The 24765-nt window shown below is 40.5% G+C and overlaps 1 protein-coding gene across 6 annotated transcripts in view; it reads left to right on the top strand.

The window, feature by feature from the left end:
• Positions 1-24765, top strand: part of LOC139275005 (uncharacterized) — a 135131-nt gene that overhangs the window by 66281 nt on the left and 44085 nt on the right. For 4 of the 6 annotated variants that reach the window (XR_011595650.1, XM_070891851.1, XM_070891854.1 and 1 more), the window contains exon 4: positions 3825-17119. The exons of 1 other annotated variant lie outside the window; for it this stretch is intronic. Coding sequence is in view for 4 of the 5 variants with exons in the window: in XM_070891851.1 (XP_070747952.1) it covers positions 3825-17119 (13295 nt within the window). In the remaining variant the exon portion in view is untranslated. The remainder of the gene's footprint in view (positions 1-3824; positions 17120-24765) is intronic. One more of the 6 variants, XM_070891855.1, reaches the window with a different exon arrangement.

The following is a 24765-nucleotide window of genomic DNA, read 5'->3' as shown; positions in this document are numbered from 1 at the left end:
CTTGGACAGGTTAGGTTAGTGGGCAAATGCATGGCAGATGCAGTATAATGTGGATAAATGTGAGGTTATTCACCTTGGTGGAAAAACATGAAGGCAAAATATTATGTGAATGGCGGCAGATTAGGAAAAGGGAAGATGCAACGAGACCTGGGTGTTATGGTACATCAGTCATTGAAGGTTGGCATGCAGGTGCAGCAGGCGGTGAAGAAGGCAAATGGCATGCTGGCCTTCATAGCTAGGGGATTTGAGTATAGGAGCAGGGAGGTCTTACTGCAGTTGTACAGGGCCTTGGTGAGGCCTTACCTGGAATATTGTGTTCAGTTTTGGTCTCCTAATCTGAGGAAGGATGTTCTTGTTATTGAGGGAGTGCAGCGAAGGTTCACCAGACTGATTCCCGGGATGGCAGGACTGACATATGAGAAGAGACTGGATCGACTGGGCCTGTATTCACTGGAGTTTAGAAGAATGAGAGGGGATCTCATAGAAACATATAAAATTCTGACGGGACTGGACAGGTTAGATGCAGGAAGAATGTTCCCGATGTTGGGGGAGTCCAAAACCGGGGGTCACAGTCTAAGGATAAGGGGTAAGCCATTTACGACCGACCTGAAGAGAAACTTCTTCACTCAGAGAGTTGTTAACCTGTGGCATTCTCTACTGCAGAGAGTTGTTGATGCAAGTTCATTAGAAATATTGAAGAGGGAGTTAGATATGGCCCTTACAGCTAAAGGGATCAAGGGGTATGTAGAGAAAGCAGGAAAGGGGTACGGAGGTGAATGATCAGCCATGATCCTAGTGAATGGTGGTGCAGGCTCGAAGGGCTGAATAGCCTATTCCTGCACCTATTTTCTATGTTTCTATTCCATCAGCATGGGTGCCCTTGAAACTGTCTCACCTTGATCCTCATAATCCCACCATGATCAGCTCCAACACCAACAGCACCAGACACACCAGCAGCAAGAACAACAACACCAACCTTCTCCGCAATCAACTGATACAAGGGCATCAACACCAAAGCACATTGCTGCTCGGGAAGCCAGGGCTGGTCTCACCCTGGCCAGATTTACTTCACTTGACGCTGTACACCCTGGCTGCCACATGATATGCCAGGTTTGCACCACCCCACACTAACACCATAAAGCATCCCTACAATACCCAAGCCATTCCTTTAGCACTCAAACATTGCGGGGGGTACCGTTATGTCTCACCATTCACTGCAACACATTAAGCCACTTTCAAAGCTGCACACAAATCTTTCCAAGAAGGCAAGTATTGAAACTAAAGATTTCAATGTTTGACACCCACAGTAATAGAAACTTTACATGACTATTGCATAAAATGTCCAAGTGCCTACGCTTGTGTTTTGTTAATTGGTATGATTACACTAGAATGAGGGCGAGTGTGAGGGGTAGCTAGTGAGATGTGGATGTGATAATATAGATAGAGAGGGTCGTATTTACTGAGGCGTACGAAAGCATGGGACTTACGCTAAACATCAGTAAGACAAAGGTCGGCCACCAGCCTGTCCTCGCCGCACAGCACTACCCCCCCAGTCAACAAGATCTACGGCGTGGCCCTGGACAACTTCCCCTATCTCGGAAGCCTCCTATCAACAAGAGCAGGCATTGACGACGAGACCAGGCCCTCAAAACTGCCACCAAGCTCATGGTCTACAGGGTTGTAGTAATACCCACCCTCCTGTATGGCTCAGAAACATGGACCATGTACAGTAGACACCTCAAGTCACTGGAGAAATACCACCAACGATGTCTCCGCAAGATCCTACAAATCCCCTGGGAGGACAGATGCACCAACGTTAGCATCCTCGTCCAGGCCAACATCCCCAGCATTGAAGCACTGACCACACTTGATCAGCTCCACTGGGCCGCCCACATAGTTCGCATGCCAGACATGAGACTCCCAAAGCAAGCGCTCCACTCTGAATTCCTTCATGGCAAACGAGCCAAAGGAGGGCAGCGGAAACGTAACAAGGAAACCCTCAAAGCCTCCCTGATAAAGTGCAACATCCCCACTGACACCTGGCCAAAGACTGCCCGAAGTGAAAGAAGTGCATCCGGAGAGCGCTGAGCACCTCGAGTCTCATTGTTGAGAGCATGCATAAATCAAGCGCAGGCAGCAGAAAGAGCGTGCGGCAAATCTGTCCCACCCACCCCTTGCCTCAACCTTGTCCCACCTGTGACAGAGACTGTGGTTCTCGTATTGGACTGTACAGCCACCTAATAACTCATGCTAAAAGTGGAAGCAAGTTTTCCTCGATTCCAAGGGACTGCCTATGATAATGAGAGAGGGATGGGTGGAGGTGAGCAAGGATGTGAAAGAATAGGGTAAGGAAGCTAGAGTGATGGGGATGTGATGAGTCGCGCACAGCAGGATGAGATTGAGTGCGGCTTTGTTCAAACATTTTGTGATCTACTGAGATCATTGAAACATTTGTGGTGCTGCACCCAGGTTCTCCTGATCACATCCCTGCTTGTGCCTCCTCTGCAATGTGCAACCAGGCTGTGTTGATCTCCTGGGAAGGTCTCTTCCACTCATGAGAAGGGAAGAGGATCTCCCTGTGTACTGTGACTCCCTCCATAAGCCAAGTTTTGTAAAATCGCGGCCATTGGGTGCCCTGGTAGTCAACCTTATGAAAAAAAATTGAAAAATATCATCTCAGAATCAACACCAAAGAAAAAAATATACTTGCTTTAAAAGGTGCAAGCACGCTTTAAATATATGTTAGAGCACCAGCTATCCTGCCCTCCCAATCAGTGAGCTGCTCATCAACACTGGAAACCCATGGGCAGCTTGCCAATTCAAATGAATCTCAACCATGAAAATGGTTAAGTCGTCTCTGGAGACATCAAGCAGGCATCCTGATCACTTCACCCACTGTCGAAATCTCGACCTCCGAAAAGAATGACTCCGACACTTACAGCTCCAGTAGAAGTTTCTTTAATTTACTTGCTCGCAAGGGGTAGGTCACACTCAGTCAAGGGCTAAGTGAACACCTCCAAAATGGTTCAGTTTAACAAGATATTTATACAGTAAAACCAAAGTTCTGGCCTCTCCCTGTGTATTGCTCTGTCTCACAGTCAGTGAATACAGATAAAGAGTTAATTACTATATCCTGGTCCTGACATGGTATCCAGATATTTCCTTTTGTTAGGGTTATCAGAAAGCCAAACGGCCATTACTCCATGAGTCATAGGTAATGGGCTATCACCTGTCTTGTATTGTGTCAGGATTGTTCCAATTTCCTGGTCAGTTTATCTGTTTGCATCAAATGGATGAGGTCTCGGAAAGAGATAATGGCTAGAAGATAAGGGTGGGGTGACATGGAACTCCTGTAGTGTAGACAATAGGAGAGCACCATGGGGGGTTACTTGTCTCAGCATGACTTGTCTCCTAGCTGTCTGATGGCCATCAGCCATCTCAAACCAGGTTTCGCTGTTTATGCAAGCTGACTGCTAAAATGCAGAAAGTTCTGGAAGGGCCAGGACTCCATTTTAATCAAAAGGCACACAAATACCGTATGGTATCAGCTTAGATAAAAATACATTTCCACACCACCCAAAGTCTGCCAAATATGAAAATCATCCCCTGTATTTTCTGTCTTTTCGGTTATCAAATACAGATCTGAAAATGTAACTCCTAGACAGTGAATCATGATTGACAAAATGCTAAATGGTATCATTGTACTTTTAAAATGTATATTTATGAAAAAGAATTGCCTGTATGACAATGTTTTGTTCTTAAAATATATTGATACAAGTCAATACACAAAAATTAATTGTACTCTATGTGTTATAAATAAACAGAAAACAACGTAATGTAACAAAAGAGTTTGTCAAGTCAGAGTTTGAAGAATCCAAAGGTCTGAATGAAAAAGCAGTAAATGAAAACTCCTTTGAGAAACCTTTTTGTGATCGTCACGGTTGTGATTGCTTCAAGAACACATTTATTCATTCATTTGATTCAATTGCAAATGAAAAATTAAGTTACAAAAAGTCCAGATCAGTTTCCAATAACTCTTCTCAGTACAGTGCTTTAAAAGGTGGGGGAAAAGACTGTCTAGCCTTATCAGACTCTAAGGAAAAATGCTTGAAACAAAATTTGTTCAGAAAGCACACTTCGGTTGGAACAAACACATCTGACCAGTTTTCTTCAGAAGAAATATGGATAATAACTCCTAGTGTTACATGGACAAGTACTGATGGACAGTGTACTGTTACTAGTAAATCATTGGACAAGCAAATTTCAGGATCATCACGAAGATACACCGCACTGAAAGAAACTGAATACAGTAGCTATGAATATGAAAGATATTCTACATCACCATCAGGATTTAGAAAGGATGAAATAATTATGTCAAAGGTAACACTTGGCGAGAATGCCAAAATGGCAGGCCCACGATTATCAATTCCTGAGTCATCTCTCAGTTACAGTACACAAACCACAAAAAGTTCATACAGTACTGAAACATTGAGAAAAATACCATATGTTAATGTAGTGAAACTGGCGCCTTACTCCACATTAAAAACCCAGGTTTGTAATCCACTTACTCCAGTGTCTACACCTGGTTTTGAAACCATTTCATCCTGCAGTAGCAATGGTTGTTCCTCTTTTGCTCATTATTCAGACACTCAATGGTCATCTGAAACATCTTGGTCTACAAGTACTAGCTTGAATACTTTAACGGGAAACACACATTTCTCTCTATTTGAGACCATTGCTGAAATAGAAACATCAGGTTGTATGTCATCCACTTGTCCATCATCTCCAACAGGCCAGACCTTGCTTGCCTCAAGAGCGATAATTGACAAAATCAAAAGAGTGCCAGTACAGAATGATTTTATAAACAACAGGTACTGCAATGGTCTTCAAGGAACAGTCTTGCCAGATTCAAACCAGCTTCCTTTGTCTGATATCTATCATTTGGAAGAACATGAAAAGTATGCAATGGTGAACAATACCAATTTTCACGTTTACCCATACATTCAGAAAGTTGCTTTTTTGACAAAAGAAAATGTTGAAAAATTTGAGTTACTTCAGCTCAGAAAAAATCTTCATTTTGTTTTACCACCAGTTACTGAAGAGTTGGAAATTGTTAAAAGAAATCGGGGAATGATTGGAAAAGTTCGGCAAATGGAAAATGTGCTTTATCAAATGATACCTACTGTTGTTCCAAAATTACCTGAGAATCAGGTTAGAACCCTTGAGCTGAATGCTGCTCAGATGGCATTAGAAAGTCTGTGGGGATTGCCATACATTCAAAGGAAGTCACTTTCAATGATGATGCCTCCAGTATCACCTTTACCTCAAAATTCATCTATTGAACTTAAAATGAAGGAAATAAAAACATTCAGCCTCACTGAAAATGAAGTTTATGACTTGGAATTCAATCTGCAAAGGAGGATTGGAATGCAACAGTGGAGACCAATATCAGTCAAGGCAGTTAACTCCGCAGATTCTGCTAATGCAACCATAATGAAGTTGGAAGTCTCAACATTCAATGAAAGGCAGGCCACTCGCCTAAAATTAAATTTGGAAAGAAAGATAACTCAAGGCTGCAGAAGTACCCCTCTCGTTCAACAATCTGTTGGAATACAGAAATCGCCAGTCTATGCCCTCAAGGAAGATTCAGTTGAAATTAAAACTGAAGAGGTTGAAACACCACTGCTGTATTATGATCAGGTAGCTCACCTTGAAATGAGACCAACAACTACTGCAACTGAAGTCAAAGTAAAATCCTTTGAAGTTATTATTAAAGAAATTGATACGCCAGTCAGCGTGGACTCAACTTTCATCATTGATAACAAAATGAGAGACCGTCTTGAATTGCACATTACACAGAAAAACCTCCAACACAACAGGGATTTATCCTCAAATTTTCAGAGATCAACAGAAGTATTCACTTCATCATCGCCTAAATTGATTCCTTCACAGCTAAATCTAATTGATACATATGTTGTCACCACCGAATTGCCATTTATAACTGTAGAACATAAAAACATTATAGAAAGAAATGAAAAGAGTAGAATAATAAACAATAAGTGGGGCCTCCCCAGGCTTGTCCAGCAATCTTTAGCTGATTTCATGGTTGCGGCACGACTGCAGTCAGAAAACATTGATCGAAATTATTCAGTGTCCAATAAAACTAATACGCCATATCCTTTTAAAATCATTCCCCGTCAGAAAGAATTGCCTCAGAATGGAAGAGAAAACATGTTTCCATCACAACCTGAAAGAGGTAGTAGGAAGGGAAAAGCAAACAATTTAAGAGAGGTATCTGTTGTTACCAACTTCAAGCCAGAAGACAAAAATAAATTAATTATGTGCTTAACGAAACAATATGTTGAAATTAACGTAGATTGTTTACCAAATCTCGTAATGGAATCGTATAAACATTCCTATTCTCTAGCATCAAATAAACATTTACCAAAGTCAATTAGAGTTGGGAAAGGATATAAAAAACCAAGACCATTGTATATACCTTTTATGGAACATGATGCTGTTGATCGTTTGGAGTTAAACTTAAAACAAAAGCTTATTTCAACTTTGTGGGGATTTCCAACTTCATATGAAAAGTCATTGGAAATGATTCCTAAAGCACCACCAGTACCTCCACCAATCAAGACATGTACAGCTGAAATAGAGCCTATTGGTATAGAAACAGTTTTCCTTGAAGATAATGTCAGGATCAATCTGGAACGACACATTACACAGAAAAAACTTCAGCTTAACTGGGGCATACCAACAGAAATTCAGAGATCAAGAGATGCATTCATTCCACCTGCTCCAACATTGATTTATTCCCAGCTAAATCCACAGCCTTATTTGCACGTAGTAGTTGTTCTAACTGAACTGGCATTCAGAAGCGATAAACATAAGAAAATGTTGGAGATCAATATGAAGAAGAAAATCATCAATCATAAAAGGGGTCTCCTTCCCAGTGTTGTTCAGAAATCTTTAATTAATTTTATCGATTCTAGTTTAATAAAAGATCCGATTGCACATTCAGACATTCGAAAAGGAAGCAAAACATTGTCCAGTAACACTGATTCTCATAAGGATATATTACAACACACCCAAAAATTGCTATTACGAAAACATAATAGTGGGGAAAACACTGAACTGAACAAGATAGAATCTCAAGATAAACTAGACATATGCATAACAAAACAATGCTTGGAAATTAAAATGGATTATCTCCCTGATATAGTAAAGGAGATGTACAAAGTCACATATCCTTTAGAATCAAAGAAAAGCTTACCAAAATTAATTGCACTTGGTAGACGTTATAAGAAGTTGCGACCATGTTATATGCCTTTTATTGAACAGGATGCAGTAGATCGTTTGGAGCTGAATTTAAAACACACACAGATTTCCCAATTCTGGGGACTTAAAACTCTACATGACAAGTCATTAGAGATGATGATTTCTAAGGGACTACCTGTTCCTCCAGCAATCAAGGCAACTGATGCTAAAATAGTGCCTATAGCTGTAAAAACATATTTCATTTCTAATGAAGCCAGGATGATTTTAGAATGGCACATTACAGAGAAAAAACTTCAACACTACTGGAGTTTACCATTACATATTCAAAGATCACAAGAGACATTCATTCCTTTTGCTCCAAAGCTAGTTGCCTCACAGCTCAACCCGCAGCCTGATTTTGATACAAATATTGTTCCAATTGAGCCTGCATTTCTAGCTGCTGAGAGTAAAAAAAAATTAGAGCTGATTGTAAAGAAACGGATCATAAATCATCGGTGGGGTCTCCCTAAGGTTGTTTATTTGTCATTAGAGAGTTTTATGCCTCATGCTCCATCAGTAAAAAGTATCAAGCCACAATTAGAAATATCAGCAGAAAATGAGGCATTGCTAAATAGTAAGTTTAAAACAGTTTGTTTACAAAACATGTTTGTACAACTCAAGGCAGGAACATTTTCTGCACCACAGTGTGAAGAAGCTATCAAAATCAAGAAAGAAAACAGAAAAGGAATGTTGCCTGTGATTGCTCGCCTAAAATCAGAACATAAAGATCAGTTAAATATGTGTTTAACAAAACAAAGTCTAGAAATAAAACTGGATAATTTGTCAGCAATTGTACAAGAATTCTACCAAAATATATATCCCCCAGCACCAAAAAAAACTTTAGCAAAACTTTTTGCACCTGGTGAAGGTTTTAAAAAAACAAGGCCAGGATATATACAATTTTTTGAACAGGCTGCTATTGATTACTTGGAAATGAACTTGAAGAACAAACACATTTCCCATCTCTGGGGATTTCAAACTCTGCATGAAGAATCAATGGAAATAATGACTTCCAAAGCTCCACCTGTGCTTCCAGCAATCAAAGCAAATAGAGGTCAAATAGAGCCTGTACCCATGGAAACTGCTTTCATTGGTAAGAAAGCCAGAGGTAAATTAGAATGGCATATTACTCAAAAAAAACTTCAGCACAATTGGGGTTTACCATTGTTTTATCAGAAGTCAGCAGAAGAATTCATTCCAGTTCCTCCAAAGTTGGTTCCATCACAGCTCAACACACAAGCTGATTTCATTGTGGTCATTACTCCGTGTGAGCTGCCATTTGTAGATGTTGAAATTAATAAAACATTGGAGTTGAATACAAGGAAAAAGATCATCAATCATAGATGGGGTCTTCCGAACTCTATTCAGTCACCTTTAAGAGATTTTATGGCTCCTGCACCATCAATGAATGATATAATGCAGTCAGAAATCATGGCAAGAAGGAAATCAAAGGCAAATAACATTGAAATAGGAGAGAATTATAAAACTAGTTATCCACAGAAAACATTTGAACAACCAAAAAGAGAAAAGTTGTCCTCAGCAAAATATGAAAGAGGTAGAAGGAAATCAAAAACAGCCAAATTAGATGAAATATTTGTTTTTGCTCCTCTCAAACCAGAAGATAAAAATAAAGTAGATGTATGTTTGATAAAGCAATGTCTAGAAATTCGCATGGACTATTTTCCAGACATGGTGAAGGAGTTCTATAAAACCAGTTATCTTCCAGAGTCAAAGAAATCAGTACCAAAGCTTACTGTACCTAGAAATGGATTCAAAAAGCCAAGAGCACTGTATATACCTTTTATTGAACAGGATATTGTTGCTCACTTAGAGCTTAATTTAAAGCACAAACAGATTAACTATCTCTGGGGACTTGAAACTCTGCATGATGAATCCATGGAAATGATGATTCTGAAAGGACCACCTGTGCCCCCAGCAATCAAGGTGATTGGAGCTCAAATAGAGCCTGTAGGTATGGAAATTAATTTATCTGATAATGAAGTTCGAAAAGATCTTGAAAGACACATTACACGGAAGAAACTTCAGCAAAAGTGGGGCTTACCAGATATTCAAAGATCACAAAAAGCATTCATTCCAGCTGCTCCAAAACTAATACTATCCAAGTTAAATCCCCAGCCTAATTTTGTGATTGTCTTTGCCCCGACTGAGCTGACATTCCTTCACGAAGAACATAAAAATATACTGGAGTTCAATCTAAAGAGAACTATCAATCGTAAATGGGGCCTTCCTAAGCTTATTCTGTCATCTTTGAATAATTTTATGGCTCCTGCTCCATCAATGAAGGATCTCGTGCTACAAACTGAAATAATTAAAGAAACAAACATATTGAGCAACACTCACAGTGAAAAAGAAAACAGTAATGTGTTTCCTGAAGGCACATTTCCACTGCACATTCAAGGCGATTTTTTGTTGCCACAATATGGAAGAGGTAGCAACAGCAAAATATCAAACAAAGTAGCTGTCTTTGCTGGTCTCAAACCAGAACAGAAGAATAAATTAGAAGTGTGTTTAATAAAGCAAAATCTAGAAATTAAAATGCACCATTTGCCGGAACTGGTAACATTGTTATACAAAAATACCTATCCATCACCATTAAAGAAACTTCTTCCAAGGCTAATTACACCTGGTGAAGGATTCAAAAAGCCAAGATTGTTGTATATACCTTTTATTGAACAGAATGCTGTTGATCGTTTAGAGTTGAACTTAAAGCACAAACAGATTATGCATCTCTGGATACTTGACACACTGTATGAAATGTCAGTCGAAATGATGATTCCTAAAGGACCAAATATGTCCCCAGTAATTAAATCAAGTGGAGTTCAAATAGAACCTGTGGGTATGGAAACAGCTTTCATTGAAGGTGAAGCTAGAGACAAATTGGATTGGCACATTACACAGAAAAAACTCGAGAACAACTGGGGCTTACCATTACATATTCAGAAATCAATTGATACATTCATTCCATCTGCTCCAAAACTGGTTCTCTCCCAGCTAAAACCACATTGTATTTATGTTATAGTTGTTACGTCAGCCGATCTAGCTTTCATAAGTGCTGAACGTAGAAAAAGATTGGAAGTGAATACAAAGAAAAAGATCATAAATCAGAAATGGGAGCTCCCAAATCTTATTCAGTCATCCCTGAGGGACTTCATGGCTCCACCTCCATTGCTGCAAGATCACTTGCTCCAGTCAGAAATCATGAAAGATAGCAAAACATTTACCAACATTGACATCGATCTTAATTCCAAAATGATTATGAAACACAAAAAAAGAAAGTTACCTTCACTACATTGCCAGAAAGTTTATAAAAAAGCAAACTTTAAGATAAGTGCATTTCCAGATTTTGCCAACCTCAAACCAGAATGTAAAGATAAACTAAATATGTGCTTGTTAAAGCTAGCTCTCGATATTAAAGTACATTACTTACCTGATGTTGTGCAGGAATATTATAAAAATGCTTACCCTGCAGCATCAAGAAAAGCATTACCAAAACTTACTGTTGCTAGTGAAGGATATAAAAAACAAAGACCATGGTGCTTACTATTTGTTGAACAAGATGCCATTGATCACTTAGAGCTGAACTTAAAGCACAGACGCATTATCCATCTTTGGGGACTTGAAACTCTGTATGATGAATCTGTGGAAATGATGATTGCTATAGGACCACCTGTGCCTCCAGCAATCAAAGCAAGTGGAGCTAAAATAGAGCCTGTGGGTATGGAAAGAACATTCATTGAATGTGATATTAGGGACAGACTAGAATGGCACATTACACAGAAAAAACTGCAACAGAACTGGGGTTTACCACTGCAGATTCAAATATCAGCAGAAACATTTATTCCGCCTGCTCCAAAACTGATTCCATCCCAACTAAATCCACAGCCGAGCTTTGGGGTACTTGTTGCTCCTACTGAACTAGCATTTCCAAGTAAAGAGCATAGGAAATTATTGGAACTCAATACGAAGAAGAAGATAATAAATCACAAATGGGGTCTCCCAACACTTATTCGGTCTTCGTTAAGAAACTTCATGGCTCTTTCTCTATCAAGGAAAGATCTTGTGCTACAGCCAGAAGTAAAGAGAACCAATAAGATGGGGCCCAGCAATATTGATATAAGAAATAAGATTAGAATTCCTTTACAGATGAACAAAAGAGAGAAATTGTCTTTACAACATAAAAAAGGTAGCAAAAACACAAAGCCAAGCAAAACAGCAGAAGTGGCTGTTCTTGCCAACTTCAAACAAGAATATACCGATAAGCTAGATGTGTGCTTAAGAAAATTGCATCTAGAAATTAAAATGCATTGTTTGCCAGAAATGGTAAAAGAATTTTATAAAGAAAATTATCCTTCCAAGTCAAAGAAGCCATTAGGAAAGATTATCGCACCTAGTGAAGGATGCAAAAAGCCACGTTCATTATGTATAGCTTTTACTGAACAGGATTCAGTTGAGCGCTTGGAGCTGAACCTAAAGCATAAAATGATTTTCTGTCTCTGGGGGCTTCCAACTCTTTATGAAAAATCAGTGGAAATTATGATTCCTAAAGGGCCACCTGTGCCTCCAGCAATCAAGTCAAGTGTAGCTAAAATAGAGCCTGTTGGTATGGAAACAACTTTCATTAAAGATGGCAGACTAGAGTGGCACATCACACAGAAAAAACTTCAACATAACTGGGGATTACCATTACTTATTCAGAGATCACAAGAAGCATTTATTCCGCCTGCTCCAAAGCTAATTTCATCACAGCTAAAACCACAGCCTGATTTTGTTTTGTTTTTTGTTTCACCTGAACTGACCTTCCTAAGCTCAGAACATAGAAAAAGACTTGAACTGAATACAAGGAAGAGAATCATAAATTACAAATGGGGCCTCCCCAAGGCTGTTCAGTATTCTTTAAATAATTTTATGGCTTCTCTTGTGCTGCAATCTGATGTGATGGAAAGAAACAAGATATCTTCTAGTAATATTCAAGTGAGAAAAAGAAAAATAGATACTCCAATGAATACATTTTTACAGACTAAAAAAAAAATGTCTTCTAAACAAAATCGAAAAGGTAGCAGAAACCTGAAACTTAACAATGTCGGAGAGATGTGTCTTTCTGCTAAACTCAAGCCAGAATGTAAGGACAGGCTAGATATATGTTTGATAAAACTGTGTCTTGAAATTAAAATCTGTTGTTTCCCACAAATAGTGAATGAGATGTATAAAGCTGCCTATCCTCCAATGCCAAAAAAGCCATTTCCAAAGCCAATTGAACCTGGTAAAGGATTTAAAAAACCAAGATTGTTGTACATACCTTTTATTGAACAGGATGCTGTTGATCGCTTAGAGCTGAACTTAAAGCACAAACAGATTTCCCATCTCTGGGGACTTGCAACCCTATATGACGAATCAACAGCACAAATGATTCCGAAAGAACCACCTGTGCCTCCAGGGATCAGAGCAAGTGGAGCTCGAATAGAGCCTGTGGGTATGGAAACAACTTTCATTGACAATGAAACTAAAGACAGACTAGAATGGCATATTGTACAGAAGAAACTTCAGCACAACTGGGGCTTTCCACTATGTATTCAAAGATCACAAGAAACATTTATTCCACTTGCTCCAAAACTAATTCCATCCCAGCTAAAACCACAGCTTAGTTTTGTGATAGTTGTTGCGCCCGTTGAGCTGACCTTCCTTAGTGATGGACACTGGAAAATACTGGAACTGAATATGAAAAAGAGAATTATAAATAACAAATGGGGTCTTCCAAAGTTAATTCAGTTATCTCTAAGGAGTTTTATACCTGTTGCCCCACAAATGAACGATTTCCTACTACAGCCACAAAAACGAGCAGTGCCTCCTGCAAGCAATATTCTCCAGATGAAAAGAGGAAAGTTGCCTGCACTAAAGTATCAAAAAAGCATAAAAGCAAAAAAGAATAGTGAGGTATATGATAACCTCAGAGTTACATGTGGAGCTGTTGTAGATTTCTGCTTAATAAAGCAATGTTTAGAAATTAAAATGGAGTATCTACCTAAACTGGTAATGGATGCCTATAGTGCTATCTATGCTCAAGCGCCAAAGATAATTTTACCAAAGGTTATTTTACCTGGCAAAGGATTTAAAAAGCAAAGATCATCATATATGTGTTTTACTGAACAAGAAGCAGTTGATTGTTTGGAGTTGAACTTAAAGCACAAAGAGATTACCCATCTCTGGGGATTTCCAACTCTCTATGAAAAATCATTGGAAATGATGATTCCTAAAGGGCCACCTGTGCCTCCAGTAATAAAAGCTGGTGGAGCTCAAATAGAGCTTGTGGATATGGAAACAGCTTTCATTAAAAATAATACAAGAGACAGGCTAGAATGGCACATAACCCAGAAAAAACTTCAGTACAATTGGGGCTTACCAATACATATTCAGAGATCAGAAGCAGCATTTATTCCATTTGCTCCAAAACTAATTCCATCCCAGCTAAAACCACAGCCTGCTTTTTCAGTAGTCATTGTTCCAACTGAGCTAGCATTTCTTCGTGATGAGCATAAGAAAATATTGGAGATGAAAACAAAGAAAAAGTTTATAAATTGCAAGTGGGGTCTTCCCAAGCTTATCCAATCATCTTTGAATAAGTTTATGAGTACTTCTCCAGATGTTTCCAGCAATACTAATGTGGGCAATAAAGAAAATAAAATGGTTCCTCAACACACAGTCCCAACAATCAAAAGGGGGAAATTATCCATGTTACAATATGAAAAGGGTGGCAGAAGCAAGAAAACAAAGAAAATTGATGAGGATTTTTTTCTTGCTAGCTTCAAACCAGAATGGAAATACAAACTAGAGATCTGTTTAACAAAGCTGTGTCTAGAAATTAAGACAGGATGCTTACCTGAAATGGTAAAAGAATTCTACAAAAATACTTATCTTCCAATATCAAAGAAACCTTTGCCAAAGCTTATTGTACTTGGTAAAGGATTTAAAATACCAAGAATACGATATATTCCTTTTACTGAACAAGATGATATTGATCGGACAGAGATGAACTTGAAACACAGACAACTTTTATATCTCTGGGGACTTGAAACGCTGTATGAAAAGTCATTGGTAATGATGATTCCCAAAGGACCACCTGTACCTCCACCAATTAAGACTAGTGAAGTTCAAATAAAGCCTGTAGGTGGGCCAACAACATATTTTTGTGAAGAAGTCAAGAAGCTTCTAGAATGGCATATTTTGCAGAAAAAACTTCAACTTACTTGGGGCTTACCATCACATTTTCAGAAGTCAGCAGAAGCATTTATCCCACTTGCTCCGAAACTGATTATAAGCCAGCTAAGTCCACAGCCTGATTTTGAAATAGTTATTGCTCCAGTTGAGTTAGCATTCATAAATGATGAGCACAAAAAGGCACTAGAAATGAATACAAAGAAAAGGACTGTAAATCATATATGGGGCCTCCCCAGGCTTATTGAGTCATCTTTAAATGAATTTATGGTACCTCCTCCACCAATAAAGGATTTCATAAAACAATTTAAAATTAAGAAAAAGAAAAGAGTAACGTCCAGAACCAAAGACATAACAAAGTATTATAAAATGGTTTATTCCCAGTGCACATCTCTTCTGAACAAAGGACAGAAAAATACTTCGGATTTTGGAAGTTTTAAGAAAAGTGTCAAAATGAAAAAGAGAGAAAGGAGGACGTCTACTGTTGACAAATTTAAACCAGAATGTAACATTAGGTTAGATATGTGTTTAATGAAACAAAGTTTATCTAGTAAACTTGATTGTCTACCTGAAATGGTAACACAGTTGTACAAACAAACTTATCCTCCAGTATTGAAGAGACCATTACCAAAACTCATAACACCTGGCAAAGGATTTAAGAGACCAAGATTACCATATATTCTGTTTGCTGAACAAAATAGTATTGATCGCTTGGCTATGAATTTAAAGCACAAACAGATTAATAATCTTTGGGGTATTGCAACTACATTTGCCAAGTCAATAGAAATGATTCCTAAAGCACCATCTTTACTTCCAGCAATTAAAGCAAGTGAAGCTAAAATAGAGCATATCGGTATGGAATTAGCCTTCCAGTATAATGAAACAATTGACATTCTAGAATGGCACATTACAATGAAAAGATTTCAGCATCAGTGGGGCATATCATTGCATATCCGAAGATCAGTGGACACATTCATTCCATCTCCTCCAAAACTGGTTCTATCCCATTTTAGCCGGTGTCCCGATGTTGATATTGCTGTTTCTGTAAATGAGCTAATATTGCTAAGTGAGGAATATAAAGAAGCATTGGAAATAAATACAAACAACCGGATCATAAATCACAGACAGGGTCTTCCCAATATTATTCAGAACTCTTTGAGTAGTTTTATACCTCCTGCTCCACCAGTATGCATGCAACTGTTAGAGACTGGAGAAGGAAGTACAACAGGATTGAATAGATCTGAACTGAGCAAAATTAATACAGTTTTTCCTGCTGAACAGAAGTTATTGGCAAGCACAACAAACGGTAAAGATGGTAAGGAAAGCAACAGTGTAAATAGTATGGAAGAACTTTCTGTCAGTCCAAAACTGGAATTTAAAGATAAAGTTGAAGTAGATGTGGCAAAGCAATCTATACAAATGCAATCAGTGGATAAATGCTCCTATTCAGCCACAAGTAAAAGTTTGCTGAAACTGAATACCCCTTATAAAAAACAAAACTTAAAGAGCAAATGGAGTGACGATTGTCTTGAGGTAGATTGTTCCATAGCATCACCCAGTTATCGGCCAAAATCTATGAAAATCGAGGGTTCTTCAACTTGGACATCAGATCAGAAATTGGCTGATTTGGCAGATAAACCAGTGACTATTGTGGGACTGTCTTTCGGTCCAGCAATAATAGGAGCAAACCTGCCTTCATCCCCCATGACTGTGCAAGAGTTCAACATTTATCTGAAACAAAATACGGGTTCTGTTTTGATGCCACGTCCTGTTCGTTATGCAGATTGTGAAGAAATCTTATCAAAAAATGCAAGAGACTTTGGGAATAATGTATCCTGTTCAGAACAATTGACTGAGGAAACAAACAATCATATTCAGCAAGATGAAGAACATGGATATGTTAAAATAATTGCAGGTGCTATTGTTAAAACCCAGAATGAGGAAGAACAAGTGCAAGTTGATCTATCAGAAATAATTTGTGCACAGCCATCACCTACAGAACTTTGTGATGCCTTGCAAGAAAGAATAATTATTGCATCTCAAGATCCTTATGATGGAAATGACTTGAGCGTTTCTGCTGAGGAACTCCATTGTGCTTATTATGAAACCCTCAATGAATCATATACTTCCAGAACTCATGTTGTGAAGAAAGAATGCAGGAACACTTTTCAAAGTCAGTATTCAAATCAAACAAAACCAGATAATACTTTGCGAAAGTCAAAGGCTAAATTTTCCAAGCAAGATTGTCAGAGACCAAGAACATTTAAACATAAAGAAGAAGATGAAAATTCTGAGTTATGCAGCCAAAGCATTCTTTTTGTTAGCCCAACTGAAGAGCTGCAAAACACAGTTATAATGATCTGCGGTTCAGATACAGACCAAAAAGAGAAATCTTACCCTTACTCACATTGTGACAGACCAGAAAGCCCAAGGTCAACAAGAGAAACTTCTCACAGTCGTAGACATGGTGAAAGATCCTCACGAAGCTCCACGCCCCATAGTCCTGGATGTCAGCAAGATTTTTCACAAGAGGATTCTCCGTTTACAACAAATGAAGACTATGAAGGTACTGTATAGGCTGATGTTTTTGTCAGATGGTAACATTTTGTAAATAAGTATAATTGCCACCAAAACCATATTTATTTTGCCTTAAAAGTTTCGATATGTAAAAATGTAATTAAAGATACTTAGTGATAAGCATAATTAATTAACCAAAATTGGTATATCTTCTATTTGCTGTGTTAATTTGGATGTATGATGTGGATAGTCTGTTTCACATTGTAAGCATAAACCATCCAACCAGTGGCCACAACCTGTCAGCAGAAAAATGTCAGATGCATATCCTCTCAAAAAGAGTATAGTAAATTCTAATTTAAATAAAATCATTTTATTACTAATAGTTGACAACTGGTCCCAAATTTGCACAACCTTCTGGTTCATTTCTACGGTAACTCTGTAGCTAGATCTTTGCTGGGAATTTCTGGGAGGCCTTTTCTGCGACGGAACCTTCAACTGCCCCAAATGAGAGTGCGTGGTAGGGACTCTGCATTGGGAATTCCAACTCTTCCAATCTCAATTGGACCCCATATAAATTTGGAGGCCATACAGTATGCCCATTAAGATGAGAACTCCCAACCTCCACAATGGGGCCCCATCAGAGGCTCCAGATCAGGAATGCTGCCCGGACCCCCAAACAGCTGGATGGACAGGTAGTCATTTAAGGAGTGCTTCATTTTAAGAATAAAATTAATGCCACAATAGTTCGGCTTACTTTCTTTATAATTCTGCATTTGTTACATACGCAGAGTCTGACCAGAAGTACTGAGGCGAAGGTGTTAGGCTTCAGTCAGTGATAGCACTCCCGACTGATTCAGAATGTCACATATTTAAGTGCCACATCAGGTCTTGAGCACATAATCAATGCTGACAGTTTAGCAGAGTAGAAACATAGAAAATAGGTGCAGGAGTAGTCCATTCGGCCTTCGAGCCTGCACCACCATTCAATAAGATCACGGCTAATCATTCACCTCAGTACCCCTTTCCTGCTTTCTCTCCATACCTCTTGATCCCTTTAGCCGTAAGGGCCATATCTAACTCCCTCCTGAATATATCCAATGAACTGGCATCAACAACTCTCTGCGGTAGAGAATTCCACAGGTTAACAACTCTCTGAGTGAAGAAGTTTTTCCTCATCTCAGTCCTAAATGGCCTACCCCTTATCCTAAGACTGTGTCCCCTGGTTCTGGACTTCCCCAACATCGGGAACATTCTTCCTGCATCTAAACTGTCCAGTCCAGAATTTTATATGTGTCTATGGGATCCCCTCTCATCCTTCTAAACTCCAGTGAATACAGGCCCAGTCGATCCAGTCTCTCCTCATATGTCAGTCCTGCCATCCCGGGAATCAGTCTGGTGAACCTTTGCTACAAGAATGTCCTTCCTCAGATTAGGAGACCAAAACTGAACACAATATTTCAGGCGAGGCTTCACCAAGGCCCTGTACAACTGCAGTAAGACCTCCCTGCTCTTATACTCAAATCCCCTAGCTATGAAGGTCAACATGCCATTTGCCGTCTTCACCGCCTGCAGTACCTGCATGCCAACTTTCAATGACTGATGTACCATGACACCCAGGTCTTGTTGCACCTCCCCTTTTCCTAATCTGCTGCCATTCAGATAATATTCTGCCTTCGTGTTTTTGCCACCAAAGTGGATAACCTCACATTTATCTATATTATACTGCATCTACCATGCATTTGCTCACTCATCTAACCTGTCCAAGTCACCCTGCAGCCTCTTAGCATCCTCCTTACAGCTCACACCGCCACCCAGCTTAGTGTCATCTGCAAACTTGGAGATATTACACCCAATTCCTTCATCCAAATCATTGATGCATATTGTAAATAGCTGGGTTCCCAGCACTGAGCCCTACGGCACCCCACTAGTCACTGCCTGCCATTCTGAAAAGGACCTGTTAATCCCGACTCTCTGCTTCCTGACTGCCAACCAGTTCTCTATCCACGTCAGTACATTACCCCCAATACCATGTGCTTTGATTTTGCACACCAATCTCTTGTGTGGGACCTTGTCAAAAGCCTTTTCAAAGTCCAAATATACCACATCCACTGGTTCTCCCTTGTCCACTCTACTAGTTACATCCTCAAAAAATTCTAAAAGATTTGTCAAGCATGATTTCCCTTTCATAAATCCATGCAGACTTGGACCGATCCGATCATGTCACTGCTTTCCAAATGCGCTGCTATTTCATCTTTAATAATGGATTCCAATATTTTCCCCACTACTGATGTCAGGCTAACCGATGTATAATTACCCCTTTTCTCTCTCCTTTTTTAAAAAGTGATGTTACATTAGCTACCCTCCAGTCCATAGGAACTGTCCATAGGAGTCGATAGACTGTTGGAAACTGATAACCAATGCATCCACTATTTCTCGGGCCACTTCCTTAAGTACTGTGGGATGCAGACGATCAGGCCCCGGGGATTTATCGGCCTTCAGTCCCATAAATTTCCCCAACACAATTTCCTGCCTAATAAGGATTTCCTTCAGTTCCTCCTTCTCACTAGACCCTCGGTCCCCTAGTATTTCCGGAAGCTTATTTGTGTCTTCCTTCGTGAAGACAGAACCAAAGTATTTGTTCAACTGGTCTGCCATATCTTTGTTCCCCATTATAAATTCACCTGAATCTGACTGCAAAGGACCTACATTTGTCTTCACTAATCTTTTTCTTTTCACAAATCTATAGAAGCTTTTGCAGTCAGTTTTTATGTTCCCAGCAAGCTTCCTATCATACTCTATTTTCCCCCTCCTAATTAAACCCTTTGTCCTCCTCTGCTGGATTCTAAATTTCTCCCAGTCCTCAGGTTTGCTGCTATTTCTGCCCAATTTATATGCCTCTTCCTTGGATTTAACACTATCCCTAATTTCCCTTGTTAGCCACGGTTGAGCCATCATCCCCGTTTTATTTTTACTCCAGACAGGGATGTACAATTGTTGAAGTTCATCCATTTGATGTACTGAACGAGTGCTGCACTGTTGGAGGTGCTGTCATTCAAATGAGATGTTAAACCGAGATCTGATCTTTTCTCTGAGGCGAACGAAAAGATTCTTATTTGAAGAAACATAGAAACATAGAAAATAGGTGCAGGAGCAGGCCATTCAGCCCTTCTAGCCTGCACCGCCATTCAATGAGTTCATGGCTGAACATGAAACTTCAGTACCCCCTTCCTGCTTTCACGCCATACCCCTTGATCCCCCGAGTAGTAAGGACTTCATCGAACTCCCTTTTGAATATATTTAGTGAATTGGCCTCAACTTCTTTCTGTGGTAGAGAATTCCACAGGTTCACCACTCTCTGGGTGAAGAAGTTTCTCCTTATCTCGGTCCTAAATGGCTTACCCCTTATCCTTAGACTGTGACCCCTGGTTCTGGACTTCCCCAACATTGGGAACATTCTTCCTGCATCCAACCTATCCAAACCCGTCAGAATTTTAAACGTTTCTATGAGGTCCCCTCTCACTCTTCTGAACTCCAGTGAATACAAGCCCAGTTGATCCAGTCTTTCTTGATAGGTCAGTCCCACCATCCCGGGAATCAGTCTGGTGAATCTTCGCTGCACTCCCTCAATAGCAAGAATGTCCTTCCTCAAGTTAGGAGACCAAAACTGTACACAATACTCCAGGTGTGGCCTCACCAAGGCCCTGTACAACTGGAGCAACACCTCCCTGCCCCTGTACTCAAATCCCCTCGCTATGAAGGCCAACATGCCATTTGCTTTCTTAACCGCCTGCTGTACCTGCATGCCAACCTTCAATGACTGATGTACCATGACACCCAGGTCTCGTTGCACCTTCCCTTTTCCTAATCTGTCACCATTCAGATAATAGTCTGTCTCTCTGTTTTTACCACCAAAGTGGATAACCTCACATTTATCCACATTATACTTCATCTGCCACGCATTTGCCCACTCACCTAACCTATCCAAGTCACTCTGCAGCCTCATAGCATCCTCCTCGCAGCTCACACTGCCACCCAACTTAGTGTCATCCGCAAATTTGGAGATACTACATTTAATCCCCTCGTCTAAACCATTAATGTACAATGTAAACAGCTGGGGCCCCAGCACAGAACCCTGCGGTACCCCACTAGTCACTGCCTGCCATTCCGAAAAGTACCCATTTACTCCTACTCTTTGCTTCCTGTCTGACAACCAGTTCTCAATCCACATCAGCACACTACCCCCAATCCCATGTGCTTTAACTTTGCACATTAATCTCCTGTGTGGGACCTTGTCGAAAGCCTTCTGAAAGTCCAAATATACCACATCAACTGGTACTCCTTTGTCCACTTTATTGGAAACATCCTCAAAAAATTCCAGAAGATTTGTCAAGCATGATCTCCCTTTCACAAATCCATGCTGACTTGGACCTATCATGTCACCATTTTCCAAATGCGCTGCTATGACATCCTTAATAATTGATTCCATCATTTTACCCACTACTGAGGTCAGGCTGACCGGTCTATAATTCCCTGTTTTCTCTCTCCCTCCTTTTTTAAAAAGTGGGGTTACATTGGCTACCCTCCACTCGATAGGAACTGATCCAGAGTCAATGGAATGTTGGAAAATGACTGTCAATGCATCCACTATTTCCAAGGCCACCTCCTTAAGTACTCTGGGATGCAGTCCATCAGGCCCTGAGGATTTATCGGCTTTCAATCCCATCAATTTCCCCAACACAATTTCCCGACTAATAAAGATTTCCCTCAGCTCCTCCTCCTTACTAGACCCTCTGACCACTTTTATATCCGGAAGGTTGTTTGTGTCCTCCTCAGTGAATACTGAACTAAAGTACTTGTTCAATTGGTCTGCCATTTCTTTGTTCCCCGTTATGACGTCCCCTGATTCTGACTGCAGGGGACCTACATTTGTCTTTACTAACCTTTTTCTCTTCACATACCTATAGAAACTTTTGCAATCCGCCTTAATGTTCCCTGCAAGCTTCTTCTCGTACTCCATTTTCCCTGCCCTAATCAAACCCTTTGTCCTCCTCTGCTGAGTTCTAAATTTCTCCCAGTCCCCAGGTTCGCTGCTATTTCTGGCCAATTTGTATGCCATTTCCTTGGCTTTAATACTATCCCTGATTTCCCTAGATAGCCACGGTTGAGCCATCTTCCCTTTTTTATTTTTACGCCAGACAAGAATGTACAATTGTTGTAATTCATCCATGCGGTCTCTAAATGTCTGCCATTGCCCATCCACAGTCAACCCCTTAAGTATCATTAGCCAATCTATCTAACCAATTCATGCCTCATACCTTCAAAGTTACCCTTCTTTAAGTTCTGGACCATGGTCTCTGAATTAACTGTTTCATTCTCCATCCTAATGCAGAATTCCACCATATTATGGTCACTCTTTCCCAAGGGGCCTCGCACAATGAGATTGCTAATTAATCCTCTCTCATTACACAACACCCAGTCTAAGATGGCCTCCCCCCTAGTTGGTTCCTCGACATATTGGTCTAAAAACCATCCCTTATGCACTCCAGGAAATCCTCCTCCACCGTATTGCTTCCAGTTTGGCTAGCCCAATCTATGTGCATATTAAAGTCACCCATTATAACTGCTGCACCTTTATTGCATGCACTCCTAATTTCCTGTTTGATGCCCTCCCCAACATCACTACTACTGTTTGGAGGTCTGTACACAACTCCCACTAACGATTTTTGCCCTTTAGTGTTCTGCAGCTCTACCGATATAGATTCCACATCATCCAAGCTAATGTCTTTCCTAACTATTGCATTAATCTCCTCTTTAACCAGCAATGCTACCCCACCTCCTTTTCCTTTTATTCTATCCTTCCTGAATGTTGAATACCCCTGGATGTTGAGTTCCCAGCCCTGATCATCCTGGAGCCACGTCTCCGTAATCCCAATCACATCATATTTGTTAACATCTATTTGCACAGTTAATTCATCCACCTTATTGCGGATACTCCTTGCATTAAGACACAAAGCCTTCAGGCTTGCTTTTTTAACACCCTTTGTCCTTCTAGAATTTTGCTGTACAGTGGCCCTTTTTGTTCTTTGCCTTGGGTTTCTCTGCCCTCCACTTTTCCTCATCTCCTTTCTGTCTTTTGCTTTTGCCTCATTTTTGTCTCCCTCTGTCTCCCTGCATAGGTTCCCATCCCCCTGCAATATTAGTTTAACTCCTCCCCAACAGCACTAGCAAACACTCCCCCTAGGACATTGGTTCCGGTCCTGCCCAGGTGCAGACCGTCCGGTTTGTACTGGTCCCACCTCCCCCAGAACCGGTTCCAATGCCCCAAGAATTTGAATCCCTCCCTGCTGCACCACTGCTCAAGCCATGTATTCATCTGCGCTATCCTGCGATTCCTACTCTGACTAGCACGTGGCACTGGTAGCAATCCCGAGATTGCTACTTTTGAGGTCCTACTTTTTAATTTAGCTCCTAGCTCCTTAAATTCTTTTCGGAGGACCTCATCCCTTTTTTAACCTATGTCGTTGGTACCAATGTGCACCACGACAACTGGCTGTTCTCCCTCCCATTTCAGAATGTCCTGCACCCACTCCGAGACATCCTTGACCCTTGCACCAGGGAGGCAACATACCATCCTGGAGTCTCGGTTGCGTCCGCAGAAACGCCTATCTATTCCCCTCACCATCGAATCCCCTATCACTATCGCGCTCCCAATCTTTTTCTTGCCCTCCTTTGCAGCAGAGCCACCTACGGTGCCATGAACTTGGCTGCTGCTGCCCTCCCCTGATGAGTCATCCTCCCCAACAGTACTCAAAGCAGTGTATCTGTTTTGCAGGGGGATGACCACAGGGGACCCTTGCACTATCTTTCTTGCACTGCTCTTCCTGCTGGTCTTCCATTCCCTATCTGGCTGTGGACCCTTCTCCTGCGGTAAGACCAACTCACTACACGTGATACTCACGTCATTCTCAGCATCGTGGATGCTCCAGAGTGAATCCACCCTCAGCTCCAATTCCGCAACGCGGACCGTCAAGAGCTCGAGGCGGATACACTTCCCACACACGTAGCGCCCAGGGACACCGGAAGTGTCCCCGAGTTCCCACATGGTACAGGAGGAGCATATCACGTGACCGAACTCTCCTGCCATGTCTTAACCTTAGATACCCTTAAATTGGTAATAACAGCAGCAAATTCTCCCAGTGCCTTGAACAACATTTATTTGTTACCCATCATCTTCCATACAAGTAGACATAGGTCTTCTTGGCTTGCCTGTGATAGTATTACAGCCACCTTTCATGTATGCTCCTCTAAGATGCACAAGGATATCCTGTAATAGTTACCTGATCTTTTTTTTAACAATCCGTGTGTTTCTCTCTGACCCTTTGTTTCACTCTCTTCAATTTAATAATTTCTTTATGTGACCTCTGCTGGTGTCCAGCTCGTGCCATCTGGCCTCAATTACAGTAATCAGTGCCTCCACTTCACCCTGTAAGGAATTCTTGGTTCTCGAGCCACATTGCATATTGTATTGCAGCTCCGATTTTTCCACTAAGAATTAAAGTTCTCACACACAACTGGCTCTTTAAAAGTGGATAAATGCAGACCGGGAGCTGTACTGGGCATGCGTGCCCATAGCGGTCATGTCAAAAACGTCCCTTTTTTTTGCGCATGTGCAGAAGGAGGCTGTCATTTACTCTA

The sequence above is a fragment of the Pristiophorus japonicus genome, chromosome 10, assembly GCF_044704955.1.
Source record: "Pristiophorus japonicus isolate sPriJap1 chromosome 10, sPriJap1.hap1, whole genome shotgun sequence".
In the NCBI taxonomy this organism is placed as follows: Eukaryota; Metazoa; Chordata; class Chondrichthyes; family Pristiophoridae; genus Pristiophorus; species Pristiophorus japonicus.
This window is presented reverse-complemented; position numbering and strand designations above follow the sequence as displayed.